This window comes from Anabrus simplex, chromosome 2, assembly GCF_040414725.1.
Source record: "Anabrus simplex isolate iqAnaSimp1 chromosome 2, ASM4041472v1, whole genome shotgun sequence".
NCBI lineage: Eukaryota > Metazoa > Arthropoda > Insecta > Orthoptera > Tettigoniidae > Anabrus > Anabrus simplex.
Window position 1 is genome coordinate 1,105,195,089 of NC_090266.1, and position 24,561 is coordinate 1,105,219,649.

Consider the following 24,561-nt stretch of genomic DNA (forward strand, 5'->3'; position numbering starts at 1 on the left):
AGCTTTATCTGACCCTGTGATAATTAAGAGGGGAATTCCTCAAGGCAGTATTATTGGATCTTTACGTTTTCTTATATATAAAAATGATATGAGTAAAGAAGTGCAATCAGAGATAAGGTTTTTGCGGATGATGGCATTCTGTATACTGTAGATAAGTTACAAGGTTGTGAACAACTGCAAAATGATTTCAATAATGTTGTGAGATGGACAGTAGGCAGTGGTTTGATGATAAACGAGGTTAGAAGTCAGGTTGTGAGTTTCACAAATAGGAAATGTCTTCATTGTTTTAATTACTGCGTTGATGGGGTGAAAGTTCCTTATGAAAATCATTGTAAGTACCTAGGTCTTAATATAAGGAAAGATCTTCATTGGGGTAATCACATAAATGGGATTGTAAATAAAGGATACAGATCTCTGCACATGGTTATGAGGGTATTTAGGGGTTGTAGTAAAGATGTAAAGGAAAGGGCATATAAGCCTCTGGTAAGACTCCAACTAGAATATGCTTCCAGTGTATGGGAATCTCACCAGAATTACTTGATTCAAGAACTGGAAAAAATCCAAAGAAAAGCAGCTCGATTTGTTCTAGGTGATTTCTGACGAAAGAGTAGCGTTACAAAATTGTTGCAAAGTTTGGAATGGGAAGACTTGGGAGGAAGGAGATAAGCTGCTCGACTAAGTGGTATGGTCCGAGCTGTCAGTGAAGAGATGGCGTGGAATGATATTTGTAGACGAATAAATTTGAGTGGTGTCTTTAAAAGTAGGAAAAATCACAATATGAAGATAAAGTTGGAATTCAAGAGAACAAATTGGGGCAAATATTCGTTTACAGGAAGGGGAGTTAGGGATTGAAATAACTTACAAAGGGAGATATTCAATAAATTTCCAATTTCTTTGCTGTAATTTGAGAAAAGGCTAGGAAAACTACAGGTAGGGAATCTGCCACCCGGCGACTGCCCTAAATGCAGATCAGTAGTAATTGATTGATTTATTTATTGATCGATCGTCGCCCTAAGACCTGTAATTGTCGGTGGGACATACAACAAATAGTAAAAAGGAAAGGTAAAAGTAATATAGGGGAAAATTATTAGCGCCAAGATTCAAGCCTCAAATCTACAGAAAGTATAATCAGACCCGGTCCGAAAAAAGTCTTACATAGGGCAGTTTGTGATATTGCGCCCCTCCCCCACTCCCGCCCCCACCTTGCCCGGATTTTCAAGATTTTAGGTCTCTTGTACAGTGAAACTGATATAATCCTTTATAATATATTAAACTTCAACACTCCTTCCTGTGACATTCATGATCGAAGTATGTGTATGATGTTTATGACAGCGAATTTTCTCCTTTAGTCCTTCCCTACTGCAGTACACTGTATATCTGTTACTTTCTTTTAGAAAGACTCCAGTTTTTATAATTGCATTCTCTGATGAGTTATTTAGTAAATCTGATTTTAGAGTGCAGGTATGCTTTTATTAGTTTTAATTTACTGACGTTACGTTCTTCACTTGCCACTGAAATAGATATAGTCAACAAATACCTAAGATCCAACGGAAGGTATACAGGGTGTTTCCGTAAGAGCGTGAAATATTTAACAGGACATAGAGAATGCTCCACCGAACAATTTGAGTTAGGGAACCTGGGGTCGGAGAAGCCAGCTTGATGAGATAATAGGTATACAATCACAATATTGTGTACTTTCTAATTTAAGTTAGTTACAGTTAACTGCAAATACCATCATTGACACAATGAGCGTACCATTTTCACTGTATCTTACAGAATGTGCTGAAACTGACGGCCACCACCCTCAATGCATGCGTGATTCATAGCACGTTCTGTCACGGGACAATGTAAATACGATACAACAGAGCCACCTTATGGACAGGTAAAGTAAACAAAACCTGCATGGTGACGTCCTCCTTGTTTCCTTGCAGAAAATAATGTACATGTAAATAAACAGCACAGTACGTGTAAACGTGTTCGCATGTTAGTTGTAATAAGCTGGAAACAGTAATGCGAGGCAAAGTGGTAGACAAGTTTACTTCCATATCTGCTGAAGCCGACTTCTCCGACCACAGGTTCCCAACCTCAAATTGTTCAGTGGAGCATTCTCTATGTCCTGTTAATTTTTTGCACGCTCTTACGGAAACACCCTGTATAATGAAACTGAGTGATTAAGGTAGAGTTCATTTCTTGTTGTTAAATAGCCTAATAGAGTGATTGTAAAACAATTTTCGACGTAAGCTATCAATGTTCCACTGTTTTGGCGCGCCCGAAAATCGACACTTCGAGCCGTGGCCTGCCCCTTGGGCCAGCCTACAGCGATGTTATAGTACGGTCCTTCCATCAAAAGAAATACAAAAAAATACGATCTTTCACAGGTAAACTACACTTACACTTCTCTCAGAAGGATGCAGAAGTGTGTTTGCTATTGGCTTGGTGGTCGAATTTTACGATTCACGCCCGCATGGTCAGACGTCAGGTATCTATAATATTACTCAAGCAGGTACAGGTAAACTTTTAGCCGTCTCAGATCTAATTAAATGATTTGTTATGTCTAACAGTGTAGGAGGCAGGGTTGCAATTTTGTTCTTACTTTTGTAGCTTCATTTGAGGATTGCCTAGTCGAAGCAGTAAAGTTGTTTTATTTGTTTTAATTTGTACTTCCTACAACGATAGGCTGCCTAAATCTGACAAAGTATATCATAACACTTAAATGTTGAAAGTATTTTTAACCATGGAGGGTTTTCTCGATTTAGTACTCGTATTCAGTACTACAGAGGTCATTTCTAACAATTTGGATGGAGCCTTGAAGGGCCAAGGCGACTAACCTATATATATATATAAAATAACATGTTCTGACTGACTGACTGACTGACTGACTGACTGACTGACTGACCCATCATCGCCGAGCCTAAACTACTGAACATAATGTAATGAACTGTCGGGGATACATTTATATTAGAGTGTAGGTGCTCACTAAGGGAGGGTTTTGGGACATTCCGTCGCTAAAGGGGTGAAAAGGGGGGGTGAATTTTTTAAATGAGTATATCTGTATCTCAAAAACTTAAAAGTTTACAGACGTAAAAATTGATATTTTCAATCGCATTTAAATATAAATGAACACGTATATTTTTTTTGTTTTAGGAAAATTCAATTAAGAAATATGGAAAAGGGTGAAATGTTGTTTAAAAACCTTTTATGAGGATACTTATATCTTAAAAACTGAATATGTTACAGATATGAAAAGTGGTATTTGGAATCTCCTTTAAAAATAAAGAAACACGTATTTTTTGGTTTTAGGAAAATGCAATTAATGGGGGGTGAACAGGAGTAGCAAAGGAGGTGAATTTTTAGAAAGACTAATCTACACTATATCTCAGAGACGTAACATATTACAGACGTAAAAACTGGTGTTTGGAATCTCTTGTAAAAGTAAAGAGACATATATAATTTTTTTCGGTAAATCCACTTAAGGGGTACTAAAAAAGCGAATTTTTAGAATGAGCATATCTGCAGTATATCCCAAGAAATTAACATGTTACAGAAGTGAAAATTGGTAATTTTAATCACTTTCCAAGATAAGAAACATGCATTTTTTGTTTTCGGAAAAACCACTTGTCGGGGGGGGGGGGGATAGAAGGACTGAAAAGTGGGTTGAATTCATTTAATTAGGATACTGATATCTCAAAAACTGAAGATGTTACAGATGTAAAAACTGGTGAATGGAATGTCCTTTAAAAATAAAGAAACGTGTATTTTTTGTTTTCGGAAAGGTCCACCTTGGCAGGGGTAAAAAAATTTAAAAATTTGTTAAATTATTTGTATGAGACTAATATTTCAAAAACTAAAAATGTTGCAGACGTGAACATTGGCATTTGGAATCACTTTTAAAAGTAAAGTAACACATATTCCTCCCATTTCGGAAAATCCAATTAAGGGGAGTGAAAGAAATGAAAAATTAATTGAATTCTTTGTATGAGGATACTTATATCTTTTGAAAATTAAAGTTGATACGGACGTGAAAATTGGTATTGGGAATATCCTTTAAAATAAAGAAACACGCATTTTAGGGGGGAAATAAACTGGGGGGAGAGGGTGAAAAAGAGTTGAATTCCTTTTATGAGGACACGTATCTCAAAACCTGAAGATGTTACAGACGTGATAATTGGTGTTTTCAATCTCCTTTAAAAATAAAGACACACGCATTTGGGGGGAGGGGTTCAACTTAACGGAGGTGGAGTGAAAAAACTGTTGAATTCCTTTTGTGAGGATACTTATATCTCCAAAACTAAAGATGCTACAGACGTGAAAATTGGCATTTGGAATCTCTTTCAAAAATAAAGAAACACGTATTCTTATGTTTTCGGAAATTCACTTAGTGGGGTGAAAGAATAGAAAAACTCGTTGAATTATTTGTATGAGGATACTTATATTTCTAAAAGATAAATATGTTACAGACGTGAAACTTGGTATTTGGAATCTCCTTTAAAAATAAACACGTACTTTTTGTTTTCGGAAAATCGACTTAAAGTGGGGTGAGCACTAAAAATAAGAAAAGAAGGAAAAAACATATTCTTTGTTTTCGGAAAGTCCACTTAAATGGAGAGGGGGTGGAAAGAAGACAAGAAGAAGTTGAATTATTTTTATGAGGAAACTTATATCTAAAAAACTGAAAATGTTACAGACGTGAAAGTTGGTATTTTGACTGTCATTTAAAAATAAAGAAACACGTATGTTTTATTTTCGCAAAATCCTCTTAAAGGGCTGAAAAGAATTGATAAGGTGGTTGAATTTTTAAAAGGAGTACCGGTACATCTACGATATATGTAAAAAACTTAACATGTTACAGACATGAAACCTGGTATTTGGAAAGTCCTTTAAAAGTACAGGAACACGTATTTCGTATTTTTTGTTTTCGGAAGAGGCACTTAACGGGGGGGGGGGGTGAAAGGAAGTGAAAAAAGAAGTGAATAATTTTGTATGAGGATGCTTATATCTCAAAAACTGAAGATGTTACAGACGCGAAAATTGGTATTTATAATCTCCTTTAAAAGTAAAGGAACATGTATTTTTTGTTTTCGGAAAATGGGATGGACTGATAAAGGGGTTGAATTCTTTTCATGGGGATTCTTATAGCCTATCTAAAAACTGACGATGTTACGACGTGAAAATAGATATTTGGAATCACCTTTAAAAATAAACCTTTTTTCGATTTGAGAGAAGTCTGTTTCCCTCATGTATAGTTCTATGTTGCATGGTCATCTTAGCCCCGAAATGCAACAACACAAGCGTGGTTTACAAAGAATTTCCGGGGTAAATGAAACTCAATTTGTTTTTTTGTTTTTTTGCACCGACACAGATAGGTCTTATGGCGACGATGGGATAGGAAAGGCCTAGGAGTTGGAAGGAAGCGGCCGTGGCCTTAATTAAGGTACAGCCCCAGCATTTGCCTGGTGTGAAAATGGGAAACCACGGAAAACCATTTTCAGGGCTGCCGATAGTGGGATTCGAACCTACTATCTCCCGGATGCAAAAACTCAATTTGTCGGTGAGTGTTTATACTTTAGGGATTTTCAGATAATGTCTTAGTACAGTACCGAGGAACGATTACTGTTATCATTTTACGAAATCCACGCGAGCGAAGCCGCGGGTAACTGCTAGTCACAATATAGATTCTTAGGAATGTCCACACTTTTGAAAAACTCGACTAAGAATTTCGTCATTCGGAATAACGTGGAAATCGAAATATTAAAGTCAAAATTTCCGCATGGCTATGGTGCAGCCATTATAAGGCAGACCCTCCGATAAGGTTGGGCGGCATCTGTCATGTGGAAGACGGTGTTTTTTGTGGTGTGTGGGGGATGTTGGGGACAGTACAGACAACCAGACTCCAAGCCTATGGAATGATCTATTTTAGATTAAAATGCCCGACCTGGCCGAGAATCGATACCGGCGCCCTCTGAACCGAAGACCACTACGCTGACCATTCAGCCAAGAAAAGGCTTACACTTTTGGAGAGGTACGTGGCCCAGAGTTCACTCAGCGTGCAAAAGGCATAGTGTTAACCACTTTATCCCAATTAGTTGTGGAATGTATGAATAATTGAATAATGCCGAGTAGGTTTACCAGGTATAGCCATGAAATTCTCGGGCTAGATAATGTTCATTCTCAGAGAGTACAGTAACGTTTCCTGTAAACCCTCAAAGTAGTCCTCTAGATCAGGGCCTCTCAAACGCCCAAAATCTCACGCGTGCAGAGCGAGGCGCAAGAGCTCCGTGCACTGTGCATCGGTGCCGCTCGGATCAACGCTTCGTCTCTGGGCTACTCGGCTATGCTCGGCTCTACTCGGCTATACTCGGCTCAACTCAGCCCGGATTTGGAGCGCTACGGCGCAAGTGGGAGAGAGGGAGACAGGCGGAGCGAGCGAGACAGGCGTGAGGAAAGAGAGAGTTAGCACTATTGCTCCAAATCGAGGAGTGGGGGGTCTGCACTCTGGTCAACCAAGCCAAGTCGTCTTTTGCACCGTGCACAGTGCATGCACCACGCGCATGCACCCTGAGAGGCCCTGCTCTAGATTGTCCACAACATATTGTCAACGGTGTAGGATACGTCGGATACCAGTCACCTGACCATGTGTGAATTTTTCAGGCTCATGCTTCACAGCGTTGCCAATGTCCTCACGTGTCCCAAACCGTCTCCCAAGCGGTGGTTCTTTCAATCTGTGGATGAGTTCAGAATCACACGGAGACAGGTTCGGTGATTATGGCCGGTGTTCCAGTGCTTCTCACGCTATTCTTTCCTCATCACATCCATTCTACATGGAGCTTGGTTCACAACTTCAGTCCCATCACCCTATGCGTGGTACCTCTCCAACGCCCAACTATCTCATGCTCTGTCCATCTAATATGAATGTCGTGCTTTCCAGGGCATGGCTATTGTATGGTAGCACCGTGCAAATGTGAAGAAACAAATAGCTGCCTAGACGTATGCCCCAACCCTCGTAATAATAATAATAATAATAATAATAATAATAATAATAATAATAATAATAATAATATATTATAATATAATATATAATATAATATATTATTATTATTATATATATATATATATATATATTATATATATATATATTATATATATTAATATATATTATATTATATATTATATATTATATATTATATATATATTATTATATATATATTATATATATATATATATTATATATATATTATTATTATTATATATTATTATTATTATTATTATTATTATTATTATTATTATTATTATTATTATTATTATTATTATAAGCTGTGGTATTAGCTACTGAGTTACAAACCTTCCAAAGTAGCGGCATCTATGCAGCCTACTGTAGTCCAACAACGTAAACTGAATTCTACTGGACGGTTCCTACGGCTGATTTGACTTAATTTTGTCGGGTGACACTGAATGCACCACATGCCAACAATACTTGGATGGAGTGGCAAGATTTTGACTACTCTTCAAAAATCGACTACCTCATTCAGGATCGAACTTGCTAACTTGGAATCATGATTCGGACACTACCACTGCTCCACCCAGGCAGGAATTTAGGAGATAATGATACCGCGATCATCATCCTGTGAATATTTCATACGTTGAAGCACTATGGTGATGTACAATGTCGTGGTACACGCATGCACAGAAATTATGTCCCGATATAAACAAAGCATGGCGTCTCCCCAACTCTTCGCTTAACGTATTGCTGCAGGTAGACAGCCCGCTACAAGACTTTGTTGTGATTGAAATGAGCCCAGTGACGGATGTATAGCAATACACACACTGTGCCTTCAGCACTACCTCATCGCTCCCTCCCCTCCTTTTCGGTACTGGAGTGGCTTTCAATACTACCTCTTCACTCCCTCTCCTCCTTTTCAGTACTGGAGTGGGGCAGTGTTGATTGTTTATGTCGGGACACCATGTCTGTACATGCGTGTACCTTCTCTGTTCCATGCACAGTATCAATAATTGAGTCAATGTAAATTTTCCCAAAAAACTTGTTTTTTAAATGTACCATTCCTAAATTGGTCATAAATTAGTGCTAATACCGGTATTGGGTTACTTCTAGGAAGTCACCACGACCCGAGAGCGAAACTCGAAATTCTACTATCCCAGCCTGTGCGGCTGTGGGATTCTCACAGGACTAAACTGTCATCCACGTGATCTAGGGATTAGCTAGCCACATGGTTATCTCCTGTTCAGTTCGCGGACCTGGAATGGTTTGAGGGGCACTAAACCACGTTAGGTCAATTGAAAGGAGGAATAGGTTAAGAAATGCCCGCGAATGATCAGAGGTATTGTCACTGACTTTCCACAAAGGTGGCCACGGTTCAAACCGCACCAATGCAGGTGAGATTTTCTTGTTTATCTATGTGGACGTCACCCCTCAATATTGCTGCGATGGCACCTGCTCATCGCCAGGCCTGTGCCCATGCCTTGCAGGTTCCAGCCAGACTCAACGTGGCAGAAACAGCAGGTGCAGTAGTGAGTGCCCTCTGAGTGCTGACGGAACTCTGCCCTATAGTGCATACAAATAGTGCAGTAGCAAGATGTACATTATTCACAGACCGCGGCCCTGTATTACATTCTCATCATTCCATACTTCGTACAGATGTGAAAATAATAAAGTTAGCTGTAGAGATGGGTGTTACCGTCTCATGGCGCCCCGTCGTCTCCACCGATAACCAAGCTGATGCTCTCTCCCGGGAAGTGCTTTCTACAGTGCATGCGAGTCTCTCTACTACGTAAGTAATCCAGAAATTAAGTTTCCCTATTTCCTTTCCTGTAAAGTAAACGTATTTGTCCAGGAAATACGAGCATGTGCGACAGATCTATGACGTAGCAATCATATACCGGCCGGACAAGTCACGCCTGATGTCAGTAGCGCAGCAGCAGTAGCTCGAAATGGCGGCTCGTATTCTTTCTCCCGCCGCCTACGAGGTTCGGCCTGTGATACATTTTCTATGGAAATTGCGATGGGCCGTTCAAAACAAGAGGCGTGGAATGCTCAGGGCAGGTGTTGTGCTGATCTATGGCAATGCTTGCTCACATACGGCTCGGCAATCAGCAACTGTTCTGCAGGAGTTAAGCTGTGAGGTGTTTGATCATCCATCGTACAGTCCTGATCTTGCTCCCGGTGATTCAAATCTTATCTTGCATATCAATAAATTACTGTCCTCCTGTCAGCATTTTCACATGGATGAAGAGCTGAAATTGAATGTCACATGCTCGTTCCATTCCCAAGCGACAGACTTCTACGACACCGGCATACAAAAGTTGATCCAACGATATGACAAGGGTCTCAATTTTGTGGTGATTATGTCGAAAAATAGCTTCGACATTGCTGTATCGGGCGACAATAAAGTTTTCATGTAACTATGTTGTCTTTTTTATATGGAAACTTAATTTCTGGATGTCTCTCGTATATAAAAGATGCTCGCCCAGAGAGAAGGTAGAAGTCAGACTTGGTCAAAAAGACGGGACTCTACTGGAGGTCCTGTGATCACCAAATTGCTTCCTTGGGTTAATCCACTGTCGGCCATCGAGGGAGTGATTTACCGTAATTTTCCCCTTTTAACTCCTGTTGAATGCTGATGTAATAACTATCATACTGACTACAGACACGCCCTATTCATGCCCGGCCCTAGTTAATTACAAGTAAAAGCATTACAGCCACACAGGTTAGCAAGCATATTTCACACGAACAAACTACCCGGGATTGTTGACCACGACCCCTCAAGGCAGTAAAATTAAGCAGAAACAATAAGATCGAATATAATGTACAAGTTTACTAATTATTAAACACACTGTATGCGTCATGTGGCGAGGAGCTACTGTATTTGTTTTGCCTCGCACCGATTCGGACAGGTCCTATGGCGACGATAGGATAGGAAAGGGTTTGGATTGGGATGGGAACGACCTTGGCCTTAATGGAGGTATAGCCACAGCATTTGCCTGATGTGAAAACGGGAAACCACGTAAAACTATTTTCAGTACTGTCGACAGAGGGATTTTATTTTACAATTTGCTTTACCTCGCACCGACACAGATAGGTCTTATGGCGACGATGGGATAGGGAAGGCCTTGGAGTGGGAAGCAAGCGGCCGTGGCTTTAATTTAGGTACACCGAGCTCGATAGCTGCAGTCGCTTAAGTGCGGCCAGTATCCAGTATTCGGGAGATAGTGGGTTCGAACCTCACTGTCGGCAGCCCTGAAGATGGTTTTCCGTGGTTTCGCATCTTCACACCAGGCTGTACCTTAATTAAGGCCACGGCCGATTCCTTCCCACTCCTAGTCCTTTCCTGTCCCATTGTCGCCATAAGACCTATCTGTGTCGGTGCGACGTAAAACAACTTGTAATAATAATAATAATTAAGGTACAGCCCCAGCATCTGTCTGGTGTAAAATAGAAAACCACGGAAAACCATCTTCAGAGCTGCCGATAGTGGGGTTCGAACCATTATCTCCCGGAATCAAGTTAAGTGCTACAGCCTTGAACAGCGTAGCCAATTCGCTCGGTTTGCCCTTGTCGTCATGCAGTATACAGTAGAATGATATACGGGACACTTTCAAGATGTATCGAAAAAGCAGTGCATTTCAACATTTATCATATTTGTATGAGTAATTCGAAATCTCAACACCCTGTAGTTAGTCATTATTTTCGTATTGTATGCTACTCGTCTTAAGCTGTGTCATCCAGTTAGCTGTTGCCGAGTGAAATGAAATGTCGTATGGCTTTTAGCGCCGGGATATCCCAGGACGGGTTCGGCTGGCCAGGTGCAGGTCTTTCTATTTGACTCTCGTAGACGACCTGCGCGTCGTGATGAGGATGAAATGATGATGAAGACAACACATACACCCAGCCCCCGTGCCATTGGAATTAACCAATTAAGGTTAAAATCCCCGACCCGGCCGGGAATCGAACCCGGGACCCTCTGAACCGAAGGCCAGTACGCTGACCGTTCAGCCAACGAGTCTGTTGCCGAGTAAGTTTGCTACACGACATGGTTCATGTAGCTGTAAGCTCTGAGTTTGAATCCTGAATCCTAATGGCTGCAGCTCTGAAGATTCTTTTTCACACCAGACAAATGCCACGGCCGCTACATTCTCTGTTCTGAACCTCTGTATTCCCACCGCCAACAAAATCCTTAAGACATTAGTACGACGTTAATGAGGTAACCGAATATATTTGTAATATTTAGGTCTAATCAGAGAATTCCTTGACTTCCAGTCATCGAAATCATTTTTTATCAATTCCAGTACCGTATTGAGGACTAATAAAATGATTCCGTTTCCTTCGGTCAACAAATTTCCAGAATTCACGAAAAAATATATTTTCCTCCTGTCATCGACATTGAAGTTTTGTTTTCCTTATTCTTACGCGGTTCTCTTCTAATAATGTTTCAGATTACACTAATACCGGTGCCTACTATCCACTGAAATAAATCCATTCCGTTCATTGACAAATTACCTAGGAAGAAGAACATCCATCACATTAGAAAGGAGATACAGGTTCTCATGATACTGTTTTTAGAGATCAGTGGGATCAAAATTAACTTCCGATTTCCAACACATTCCATTAATTACTGAGAGGCTGAGTCTTGTTCATTCTTATTCAAATTTACAAATATAAGTTGATACAGTTTAGTTGGTTACATATTTTCCTTATTATTTTCCTGTGTTTTTCAGATCATTAGATGATGTATGATACGGTAATTCATAATGCATTCGGTGAAGTATCTGAATCAATCGGAACGTTCTGTCAGTATATTGTATTGTGTATGTTTTATATTTAGTGACTTCTTCAGTGTTTCGTAGCTCTGAGTTATAAGTTGTGCCGCAATGTGATATATGCCAGTTGATGTCTATATTTTGTTATGCAAGTGAAGTGTGCCTGCTTCAAGACTTGTCTCTCTCTTTGTGTGTCTTTCTGCTGCAGACATCTGGCACGAACACACAGCCCAGGCCACTGTACCAGGAGGTCAAGCTACCACCCATATCTCAGGACTACGACCGGCCACCAGCTATCAGTTCCGCCTCTTCGCCGAGAATGAATTAGGTCGCAGCCAAGCAAGTGATGTACGTATTTCCACTTATATCCTTCCTTCCAATAGCGATCTCTACAACCGATAACAGTATTCAAAATGCATGTTCCTTGCTAAAAATGGCGATCTCTAGAACCCAGAACAGATATCAACATGCATGTTACATGCAACGTATGTTCACCGTCTTACGAGAAACATTCACGAAGTGTCTGGCGGATACTTATCTTATGTTTTGTAAATAGGCATAAAATGTTCCACTAAATGGCAGTAAATCTAGTTTTATTGGCCCATATTTAATAGTGCTACAGATAAGCAGTTACAGGTAATCCGTACGTGTAGCAGCATACTGTTGTGGCTGTGCATTAGAACACTATTCTCTCTGACTCCGGAGTAGTTGTTTTACGATTATGAGTGTGCACTGTGATCTGTAATTAGCAAATTCTTGAGATTGTGCATTTGTGTTTGTATCACGCACAATGAGAATTAAAGCAAATAAGGTGTTAGAGGTGTTAGCGGACCAGATTCAATTACCGTCTTCATCAACTCTGGTACTTGAGGAGGGAAAGGAAATTGCAAACACTATTTTCAGTTTCATGAAAAAACTTGAAGGTGCCACTATCATTGAAATCCTGGAGGACCAGGAACTGGTGCAAATGCCTTCCGATGTTGATCCTGCTTATGAGCCTTTGAATGATGATTTAGATAAAGACTATTCCTTTCGATTGTGTGAAGAAGGTAATAGAAGCTAAAAACAAAGGATGGTCATAGAAAACAATTCTACGTCACTTCAGGAGGGTCAAGGCCTCTATCTATATATCTCGTTGTCAGAGATATTCTGAACAACAAGGAACAAAACGTGAGAAACTCAAGTTCATATCGGAGTACGTGTAGTCTTATTTTCAAAAAGCAAGGGCTAATCTAATGGAAATGCATGATATTGATATAAGGTGGTGGGCGTGCACGAAAGCTAGAGCACTTGGATTGACTGATTGCAAAGCTGGATTGACCTGGGTTTGGAATTTTAAGGTAGTTCACAAGATTGTTGTTCGTAAAATTAAGCACTTTGTAACGAAAAAACATGCTCCATTTGCAAGGAGAGGTTGAGGACTCTGTGAGTGAATTTGGTATTGAATTCATTGATATGATCGTACCTAATACAGATCAACATGGATATAATTTTGAAATTCACGGATAACAGCATACTATCTAGCATCAGTGAAAAAGATACGATTGTCGGAATGAAACCGGCGTCTGGAATATCATATTCGTATACAATTCAGTCCATTGTATCCATGAACGGTAAACCTCTCTCTCCACTTCTTATTATCTTACGTGAATTAAATGGCACATTTGGTTCCCTTGTGCAACAGAACATGATCCGACCTCCTAACATATACAATTGTTCAAAATTAGGCACAGTGGACGAGAATATTCTTGAACAATGGTGGGATAAATGCCTCTCTCCCAATGTTAGAACAAAATGTTGTCTTGTTCTACATTCACTTTCAAACCATCAAAAAGGACTGTTCGTAATTCCGGATAAACACGCGCACAGGAAACATTCCTCCTACTGCAACTTCCATGTTCAGCCTTTGGATCTATACTTTTTTCGTCAATGAGGAAGTCCACCAAACAGTTTTGTGAGCGAGTTTTATTCGACAACAGTGATATTAACCTCCATCATCGACCTTCATGCGCTTATCCACAATCAATTCAGTGTGCCCATATTCAAAAATATAATTAAACATGCCCGAAAGAAAGCTACATTTCCAGCTGAATGTGATACATTTGATGCTCCTGACAATGTTATCTGGGACACTGAACATTCGAGTTGGTCAACAAATTCAACATTCATCCAATGTGCTTACTGTCGTTTTCATTTGTGCTTTACAGGTTTCCACATCAAGATCCACCAACATGTTTAAGTATAAGTAAAAATAAAAACCCATGGCGCAACAGCCCGTGTAGGACCTTGGCCTTCCAAGCGACCGCTGCTCAGCCCGAAGGCCTGCAGATTACGAGGTTACGTGTGGTCAACACGACGAATCCTTTCGGCCGTTATCCATGGCTATCTACACCGGTGTCGTTACCTCGTCGTCAGATAGCTCCTGAGTTGTAATCATGTAGGCTATGTGGACCTCGAACTAGCCCCCAGATCCAGGTAAAAATCCCTGGCCTGGCCGAGAGAGGCATGCATGCTACCCCTACAACACGGGGCCAGCGTAAATATATGAAAGCACAGTTAAAATAAGTAAAATAATCTTTATTTATAGCTGAGTTTCCTACCGTATTAATATCTATCTAGGCTCACAAACATGTATAATTATCACTGTGGGGAGATAAAATTTATACAGTAAGCACTGAATGGAGCTGAACTTTCCATCGTATTTGATTTCATACCAATATCAATCAGAATGTTACTTGTTCGTCAACGGGATAGCATGAGATTACATGCCCAGTTGGATCGGGTTTGTTTCAACTACTAGGTGCTTAAGACTGCTACGAGCAATTCCCGTAATACACTTCAGGCAGGGGCGTATCCAAGGTGGGGGTGGGGTGGGTGTACTGGGGGTTAGAACCCCTCCCCATGGACTTTTTAAAAAGAAAATAAACAGAAAATGACAACAAACAAGTGGAAAACGACTCAATGGGTTGGCACGTTTGAACATTCACAGAGACGTAATTGAAAAACCAACAGACCTATTGAACCTATTCTCTAAGAAGCATCAAAAGTTGGATTTTAGATTGTAATCTGAACACACCGTTCGCTGTAAAACTGTTGACGTTGATCATATGGTTCTTGTTCTATATTTTAATGCATCATTTTGTAGTGTACTGCAGTCTGAATAGCAACATAATTCACTTGTATCAGTGTCCTTATCACGACATCCAGGACACCACACACGCACAAGCACTTTCATTATGTTCATTATGTTCTATCGCCATGTTATAAATATAACCCCCCCCCACACACACACACAAACACACACTCAAATCGGTCGATACTGACTTGAGGAGGGAAGTTGTGGAAAATACCACTCTCGGACATTTTATAACTTGTTTTCCTTACTTTCGCCACTCCAGCTCCAGGCGAATTCTAAGGAAGAGAGGGCCCTCAATGTTTAACGTACCTTCAATTGCCATAAATCGTAGCAGGCTCCGGAGTGCCAGAAGTTCACCCTGAAAAATATATTCAGTGTGTCATTACAACTGATATAGATCTCTTTCATTTGAACGCTCCTTAATGCTAACCGACTGTCTGCGATTCGATCCTCTAATCTTTAGTATGGAAGGTGAGCACCTCACTAACTTCAATACACATAGACACCACATTCGTTGACTACTCATTAGTCGGTGAATGATCAGAAATAAAGTCAAGTTATAAGGATTTAACTTCCAGCGAGGGACAGTACTAGCATTGATACGGGTATATGAAATGAAATGGCGTATGGCTTTCAGTGCCGGAAGTGTCCGAGGACAAGATCGGCTCGCCAGATGCAGGTCTTTTGATTTGATTCCCATGGACGATCTGCGCGTGGTGATGAGGATGAAATGATGATGAAGACGACACATACACCCAGCCCCCGTGTCAGCTAAATTAACCAATTATGGTTAAAATTTCCGACCCTGCCGGGAATCGAACCCGGGACTCCTGTGACCAAAGGCCAGTACGTTAACCATTTAGCCATGGAGCTGGACGATACGGGTATAAATACTTTTTCTCGCAAAATATTTTATTAAATTGTCACACAATAATCCTTGATATACCTCTAATATTGAACTGCACGAGAAGTGTTTTAAGGAACAGAAATACAAGAGAAGAGAACATTCTCAGTGCAATAAACACTCTTCAGCGACATACGTCTAATCTTGGCAGAACAGTCTACAAGGTTAACTGTTCGCATTTAAGCAACCTGAAAGTTAGGGAAGGTCCTTCCTAGTTTACTTATAAGACCCGAAAACATAAAGTTACAGAAGTCAGCATTATTTCTACCTTTCACGTTATAGTTCCGTCATAATGCAAGTAAAAATGACTTCTTCTCGGTTCTTCTGAGAGGAAAGACATGAAAGTACGACCACCATCGGGACATGAACGGTCAACACGAGAGAGAGAGAGAGACACACAATTTAACATTTCGAGGTCATTATAGTAAAATTTCTAACTTCTATATTTTTCAATGAATACTTACAATTTTTCTGATATAGTAATGTTGCCAAATTTCAATATTTAACCTATACAACGTTCTAGGTGGGCTTTCTTTTACTTTCGTTTTTATCAGCATCGTTAAAAAATTCTCTGGCATCATTATTTTTTTCATTTTTCATCAAATTTTGCACAAATCTGCTGCATAGTTAAGCTAACAGATATCGGTGTCAAAGTTTGTTGTTTGACAAATATATTGGCGAGTAGAATTTTTGAAATGTGTAATGCTTAAATTTTTAAGAAATATGTGAACACAACATTTCGTAGGTCAAAAATAATTTTGAATCACTTTCCACCGTAAAATGGACATTATCACTATCTAACTACTACTGTGTAACATTTCCCCTTCATTAGACAAAAATTTCATGATAAGAGACTCTTTTTTCATGAAAGAAAAGATGAAGATTTTGCTAAGCTATAAAATGCAAAATGAAAATCTATGCAAATTCACTCACAATATGTTTTCCCTTCATACTTCTTTCTTCTCACCTCCAGTGGTATTTTCATCGCCTTCTTCTTTTTCCTCACCTCTTTGCCTTCCCCTGAGTTCCTTTTCCTGCTTTGTTGGGGTATGTCCAGTAGAGCATGGGACAATTAAATGCCAGCGCAGCGCCATTTAAAGGAGGCGCTGTGGTCTTTAAAAGTTCAAGCATTTTCCATAGAGCACACATGAGGTTATTTTTTAGTTTCCTGAACCCAATTTCGATATTTTTCTTAAAATTCATGTAATTTCGCTATAGTGACCCCTTAAATTTGCTGTCGGGCAAGAAACTGATTATTCTGGAACTACTTGACGGTACCCAAAGAGCTCTCATGCTGCAATTGGACTAAGATCCATTTGCTTAGTTTATCGTTACGAGGACGACTGACCTTTGTAGAATTCTACCACATGTAAGTCTACCCTTTAGTCCCTTTTCCTGCTGCAGGGTACGAGATGAGGTAAAATAAAATTATATGGCTTTTTTCCCTTTCGCCAAGCTCATTTGAGCTGCCGGAGATGAAATAGATAACGGTGTATGGTAAGGAGCTGGAAGGAATCGGCTGTCCCGTCAGTAGACTGGAAGTGAAAATGGGAAACGACAGAAACCCATTCTCAAGATAGCCGACTGTTGGGTTCGAACCCACTCGTCTCCCGAATGCAGAGCATTGCTCCGTAGCCTTAGCGCCTTAACAACAGCAGCCACTCCGCTTTCTCCCACATGCAACATAGTCTGTGTAATGCAGTGGTTGCTCGTTCGTTGGCTTGGAAAATCTCAGCCAGCAGCTCCGTGTACTTAGCGTGTATGAAGCCGGTCTGTTTTGGCGAGTGCATTTTATGTATTTCTATGAGATTAAAATTTGGAGGAAAATATTCATGACCTGAAAATTAACTTAGGTTAATTCCAGCATACGTTCTCAGTTGAGTTGAAGTGAACGGAAATGGTACTCAAACGTTCTCACTTGCCCTCACGGGAGTCAGTGTATCCCGTTTCCAACCGTCATAAGAATCCTTCATCCCCTATGGCAATGTCGATGTTTGAACGTGGGCCAATGAACAGGAATAATCTACCTGTGTGATTTATCGAAAAGTAGATCTGTATCCGGCTGTAAGCAAGGAAAGAGCAACAACGAGATTCGCTGCCTAGAAAACGATCAATGCAGCATTACCATAAGTAATAGTAATAATAATAAAAATCGTCCACCTCCTTGGTTAAATGGTCAGCGTCGTAGCCTTCGATTCAGAGCGCCCCGTGTTCGATTCCTGATGGGGCCGGGAATTTTAACCGCATCTGATTAATTTCTATGGCTTGCGGGCTGGATGATTGTGTCCATCTTAACACACATCAGTTTTTACATACAACACATAACACTATTGACCACAACAGAAGTACGTGTATAGAGTTGGCATCAGGAAAGGCATCCGGCCGTAAAACTTTCTTCAATCCACATTCAATACCGACCCGCTGACCCCAGGAAATTGTGAAAATTCCAGAAATCATAATAGTAATAAATAATAATAATAATAATAATAATAATAATAATAATAATAATAATAATAATAATAATATAATCTTGTACAGATTCTTTGATTTAACACCATAATCCGTAGCACATAATAATAATAATAACAATAATAATAATAATAATAATAATAATAATAATAATAACTATAATAATAATAATAATAATAATAATAATAATAATAATAATAATCATAATCATAATCATAAGAGAATGGGGAAGAAGAATTATATAACTTGCCTTCAATTCCAATAGATTTTAAGAGAGACAAATGTGTCGGAGGACTGTCCCGCAGGAATTTGTTTATATGCCGGAAGCCAACAACACAGAGTTGACCCTTTTAAACACCCTCACAAGCCACTGACTTTAGTCGGGATCGAACCTGTTATACTGGGAACAAAAGCTCAACAACTAACCGATTGCACCGCTGAGTTCGATCATCATGTAAGTCAGAGGTTTTCAAACTGAGGTGCGTGTTGAACCACTACTGTGGTTAAGATTTATTAACATTCGGAAATTGTGTGAAAGCCTGGTTACCTGAATGGTCAGCATTGCAACCTTCTGTTTAGGGCGTTACTGTGTGATTCTCCACCAGGTCCATGTGTTTCTGTTTGTCTCAATACACACCTCCTCATACACACACAACACACCACTATCATCCACCACATAAACACGCAGTAATGCGTACATCGCTTCACATAATATTGGGGTCAGGAAGGGTATCCGGCTGTGAAACAGGGTTAAGTCCCCATGTGCGACATAGTTCGCACACGTGACACCACCAGAGTGTGGGAAATGCGGCAGAAGGAGAAATGTTCTATGAACTTCATCTTTCTGTAATTTTGAATAATAATAATAATAATAATAATAATAATAATAATAATAATAATAATAATAATAATAATAATAATAATAATAATAATAATACGTCCCACTACGTTTATGATATTCGGGGACCCCGAAATTTCGTTTCACAAGAGATCTTTTACATGCCAATAAATTTACCAAACGCGAGGCTGGAGTACTTGAGCACCTTCAAATACCACCGGACTCAGCCAGATCTGAACCCGCTAACTTCAGCTCAGAGGACCACGGTCTTCCGACTGAGCTACTCAGTCCGCCTTGTACGTTTAATTGTAGACCTTGTCTTAAACAGAGCGCCATTGTCTAGTGTCTGTGTGTACACTGCACCTGGAAGGTCCTTGCCCCTGTTAATTGGTTTACTCATCACTGAGACCACTTACTCTGTCCCACCGACATGTCCGTTAACCATCAGTAGGAGGAAGCTATGAATCACCTTGCCAGCCATTATAGTCTATGACTTAGTGTTTCCTGTCCTTTTCTGGTCATTATTCATTCTGGAAACTCACAACTTAACAATCATCGATACATAACTTATTAGGATTTTAAACTGAAGCTTCTCTTTTAGGAACATTGTGTTCTTTAAACTCATGCACATCCGCTGGCAGGTGATATCTCGAAAAGTTAACTCCCACTTGTATATTCGGTAGGAGAAAACTAAACAATATATGCCACAAAATGTTTTGCTTATAGGGACTAAACAGTGTGTGCGAATTAAAAAATATGTCGTCCAGGCCGTGATAAAGGAGATCAAGACAATTAAAATGAGTTTAAGCACGAACATCGTCTCCTTCAATTTTCATCCAAATCCAATTAGGACAAGTAACGCAATCTCGTTTTCACTAGATCAGCGAGCTAAATGCCTCAAAGGGAAACCCGATGACGTTTTAAATCACAGAAACGTTGCGAAACCCACATTTTCCGTGTCTGGTTTACATAAAATGTTAAGATTCATCAAATACTGGATGTCGATTGTTTTAAACAAATGCATACTTCACTATTAAAATATAGGACTTTTTATCCACCTTATTCAATACACAATGTTGTTAACTCCATAATTAACACATAGATAGTTTAAAACATAGACATGTTTCGATCCTTTGGATCATCATCTGTACATCAGTCAGTAGCGGGTCTACTACCAGCCGCATCACATCACTCCACGGGCCATAAGCTTCCATTCAACGGAACCAAGATTTTATAGCTCTTAGAAGATTAACATCCACAACATCAACCTTGGTCCGATATAAATATACTTAGACCAACAAGCACCAAAGATTCAACAAAATCCTATTATTTGTCCACAAAAACTAAGAACTTTATAACAATATTTACATATAATGACGAGAAACGCGCAATAATTTTTCACAAAAGAAGATCGCAATGAGAGAACATAACTCTTAACAGAAACTTTTCACACAAATGTATTTTATATTTTAATTGCTTTATAGCATTTTTATGTACTGATGATGATCCAAAGGATCGAAACATGTCTATGCTTTAAACTATCTCTGTGTTAGTGTTAGAGTTAACAACACTGTGCATTGAATAAAATGGGTAAAATTCCTATATTTTAATTGTAATTTGTCAGTACGGACAAAAGATGATTTTTATCGCCTGTAAACATACTTCACTCTCCAGCTCCTTAACTCAATGTCAGCGTCGAGGCCTACGATTCAAAGGGTCCAGGATTCCATTCCCGGTCAGGTCGGGGATTTTAACTTGTCCGATTATTTCCTCTGACTCCGGGAATGTTTGTTTCTTTGTACCAATATATTTCTCTCTATATAAACCCAACACACACCGCTCTACAAACCACAACAGAACATCCCTCCACAAAGGGCATCAGCACTCGCGACCCCACCAGGGTGCAAGCGGAAGAAGCAGAAGAAGAAGAAGAAGAAGAAGAAGAAGAAGAAGAAGACGCTGCTGCTGCTGCTGCTGCTGCTGCTGCTGCTGCTGCTGATGATGATGATGATGAAGGCGACAACTCTCCTTTCATCTACACCGTCATTCGAATGTAAATATTCGAACTCAGAAAATGCGAAACGATCGGTGAGATTCACAAGTGATAAATTATGGTTGAAAAACCCCATTATCTTACTTTCCCTCAGTTGACTCTGGATGAAAATTGCGAGTTAGACGGTTGGTTCCTATCCGCATATTAATTGTCCTCCTCCAATGCATGCCCACCAGTGACTATAGGACTACAGTTTTCCTCATCATCATACACTAAAGACTAAGCCTTGTCTTCCCTCAATGCTGCTGTTCTTTTCATTTCCTTGTAATTTTTACATCCCATCAAGTTTCTCACATCCTCGAACTATATCTTCCTTGGCCTTGCTCGTCCTTTCCTTCCTAGTATTTTTCCTTCAAATGCATTTACTAGGAAGTAATTATGTCTCAGGATATGGCCCACAAATTTTACCTTCCTTCTTTCCATATCCTTTACCAGTCATCGTTGCTCATTGATTTCCTTTAGAACATCTCGGCTCGTCTTTTTTAGTCCAGCATGTCGTCGTAATTTTCCTCCAAATTCACATTTCAGTTGTTTCCAATGAATTCTCTTTCCTTTCTTCCAATAGTCCAGCTCTCACGACCGTAAGGTGGTACACTCCAAACAAAGAATTTTACAAAAGGCTTTCTATGTTTTTAAACTTATGGGTGTTCGTTAAAAGACTTCTCTTATTTGAAAAGCCTGTTTAGCAAGAGCTATTCTTCTTTTGACCTCCTTGGTGCATCTATTGTCTTCAGTGATAATGCTACCTAAGTAAGAGAAATGTTTCACTTGTTCTATTTTGGAATCTTTTATTCTTATGTTCGTATTAACTTTCCTGTCGTCTTTGCTCACAACTAAAAGTTTGGTTTTCTTCCTATTGATTTTAAGTTTGTAATGTTTCAATGTATCACACAGGGTAGTCAACATTCTATTTAATTCCTTCTCAGAGTCTACTACTATGAAAATATCATCAGCAAATCTAATACTGTGGATTCTTTTCCCAATTATCTTTGTTCCTTTGGTCCTTTCCTTTAAAATACATATTGCTCCTTCAATAAACAAATTTAAAAGGTACGGTGAGAGTGGACAACCCTACCTCACTTCCTTCTTAATTATTGCCGTTCTTGTGCATCCATTCGCTACTACATCTGTATACTGGTTCTTGTAAATTTTTCATTTGATCCTCTTATCTTTCCAGTCATTTCCTACTTTCTTAAATTTTATCCTGTTCATTATTATATTTAAGTGTAATTTTGAGGCATGGGATACGATTGAGATCGTTCTATAATAACTACATTCTATAGTATTTCCTCTTTTTGGGACAGTGATTGTTCTGCTTTTACTAAAGTCATCTGGGATATTTCCTGTTTCGTAACACAGTGCAATTACATTAAAAGTCTGCAGTTATATTATCAGTATCTACTGCCCTTCTCTCATTTAATTTGACAAGCATTTCTCAAATTCCTTCCTGGTTATTGGAGGACCTATTTTATCACTGTCCTAAACTGTTATCTCTTCTGGTACTTCAGTTATCTCTCTGATTTCTTTATCACTGTACATTTCTTCTATATATTCTCTCCAACGTCCACGTACTTCTTCAATATCCACCAGCAGGTTTCCATCATTGTCCTTCAGCAGAGTGGATTTTGTTTTAGGTTTGTACTGCAGGTATTTAATTTTATGATATGCCTGATCCTGTCATCCATTTCTCGTATCATTTTCAATCCCTTCGGCCATTTCTTTTGCCCACTTTCCTTTCTACTCACTACATTTACTTGTGATCTGATTTTTATTCTTTTATAGTCTTCCATTTTATTCTCTTTCCTCAGTTTATTCCTCTCTTCTATAAGATTTAATACCTCATCTTTCATGCAGTGTTTTCTTGGCTTCAGTGTCCTCTTACCTAGTGTAAAACCTCATTTGCAGCCTCTACTATTCCATACTTTATCTTGATCCATTCTCTTAATTCTTCTCGATGTATTGCTATCACTTCATTGGTTTTCTCTTTGAAGAGTTCCTTTGTTTCTTCATTCTTTAGACCATCCAAGTGCCATTTTGTCTTTTTGGTTTTCTGTATTCTTCTTAGCTGGATATTGCATTTAGCTAGGACAAGATTATCGTCACTGTCAACATCTGGGCCTGGGTAACTGTGGCTAGATTTAACCTGATTCCGGTAACGTTGTTTAACTAAAATTTAATCGATCTGGAATCTTCTAATATTATCTGGTGCTTTCCATGTATATCTTCTTCTGTTATGCACTTCAAAGAGAGTATTTGTAATTACCATTTCGTGTTGTTCACAGAATTCTAAGAGTCTCTCACCCCTCTGGTTGGTTCTCCTCATCCGAATTTTCCTGTGGTCTTCCTGTCATTGTGTGAGCGAACAACTGCATTGAAGTCACCCATTAATAACACATTGTCTTTGTCATTGGTCAGTTTCAGTAGATCATCGATTTGCTCATACAATAGTTCTACCTCGTCGTCATCATGGGCGGATGTGGGAAATTATGCCTGGATAACAACAACTAAATCTGTAGGTCGACTACTCATCTTTATCATCATCAGCCTGTCGCTGTTGAGATAAGTGTTTATTACATTACGCGAGAACTTTGCATTTGTGATTACCGGGCGAGTTGGCCGTGCGGTTAGGAGCGTGCAGCTGTGAGCTCGCATCCGGGAGATAGTGTGTTCAAACCCCACTGTCGGCAGCAATGAAGATGGTTTTCCGTGGTTTCCCATTTTCACACCAGGCAAATGCTGGGGCTGTACCTTAATTAAGGCCACGGCTGCTTCCTTCCCATTCCTGGGCCTTTCCTGTCATATCGTCGCCAAAAGACCTATCTGAGTCGGTGCGACGTAAAGCAAATAGCACTTATGATTAGTGCTAATCCGTTCAATCCCGATACTTTTCCGCTGTGAATAACTCTGAATTCATCCGAGTAGAAGTCTTCCATTACCCTGCCATCTTGTTTCGCATGTACCTAGAATATTGATATTGTACCTTCTCGTCACATTTTTAGCTCTTCTAATGTTCCCACTCTCAAAGGAGTCCTCACATTTCAAGAGCCTACATTCATTAAGTTATTGTGAATATTGTAGCAAGGATTTCGCATACGACCTGAGAGACCTTGCTGCTTGTTAGATTTCCTCCCCTGCCGGATCTTGAGTTCCGTAGTCCATGATCAGTAAAAACATCTCCGTCTTGACCCCTATCCATGGTTGCTTAATTTGGGAATATGTTGATGCAGTGGTTTCCCGTTGCCTTCTGCATTTTTATTTTCAACCACCCCCAACATGGAGAATAGACGCTGCATTCACCGAGCTCGATAGCTGCAGTCGCTTAAGTGCGGCCGGTATCCAGTATTCGGGAGATAGTAGGTTCGAACCCCACTGTCGGCAGCCCTGAAAATGGT

General features: G+C 39.6%; 1 protein-coding gene across 1 annotated transcript in view; it reads left to right on the forward strand.

Annotated features, from left to right (window-relative positions):
• The window catches only part of LOC136863786 (cell adhesion molecule Dscam2), a 1,545,364-nt gene that overhangs the window by 1,227,706 nt on the left and 293,097 nt on the right, over positions 1–24,561 (forward strand). Inside the window, exon 18 of the mRNA XM_068226091.1 lies at positions 11,978–12,117. Coding sequence (XP_068082192.1) covers positions 11,978–12,117 — 140 coding nt within the window. The remainder of the gene's footprint in view (positions 1–11,977; positions 12,118–24,561) is intronic.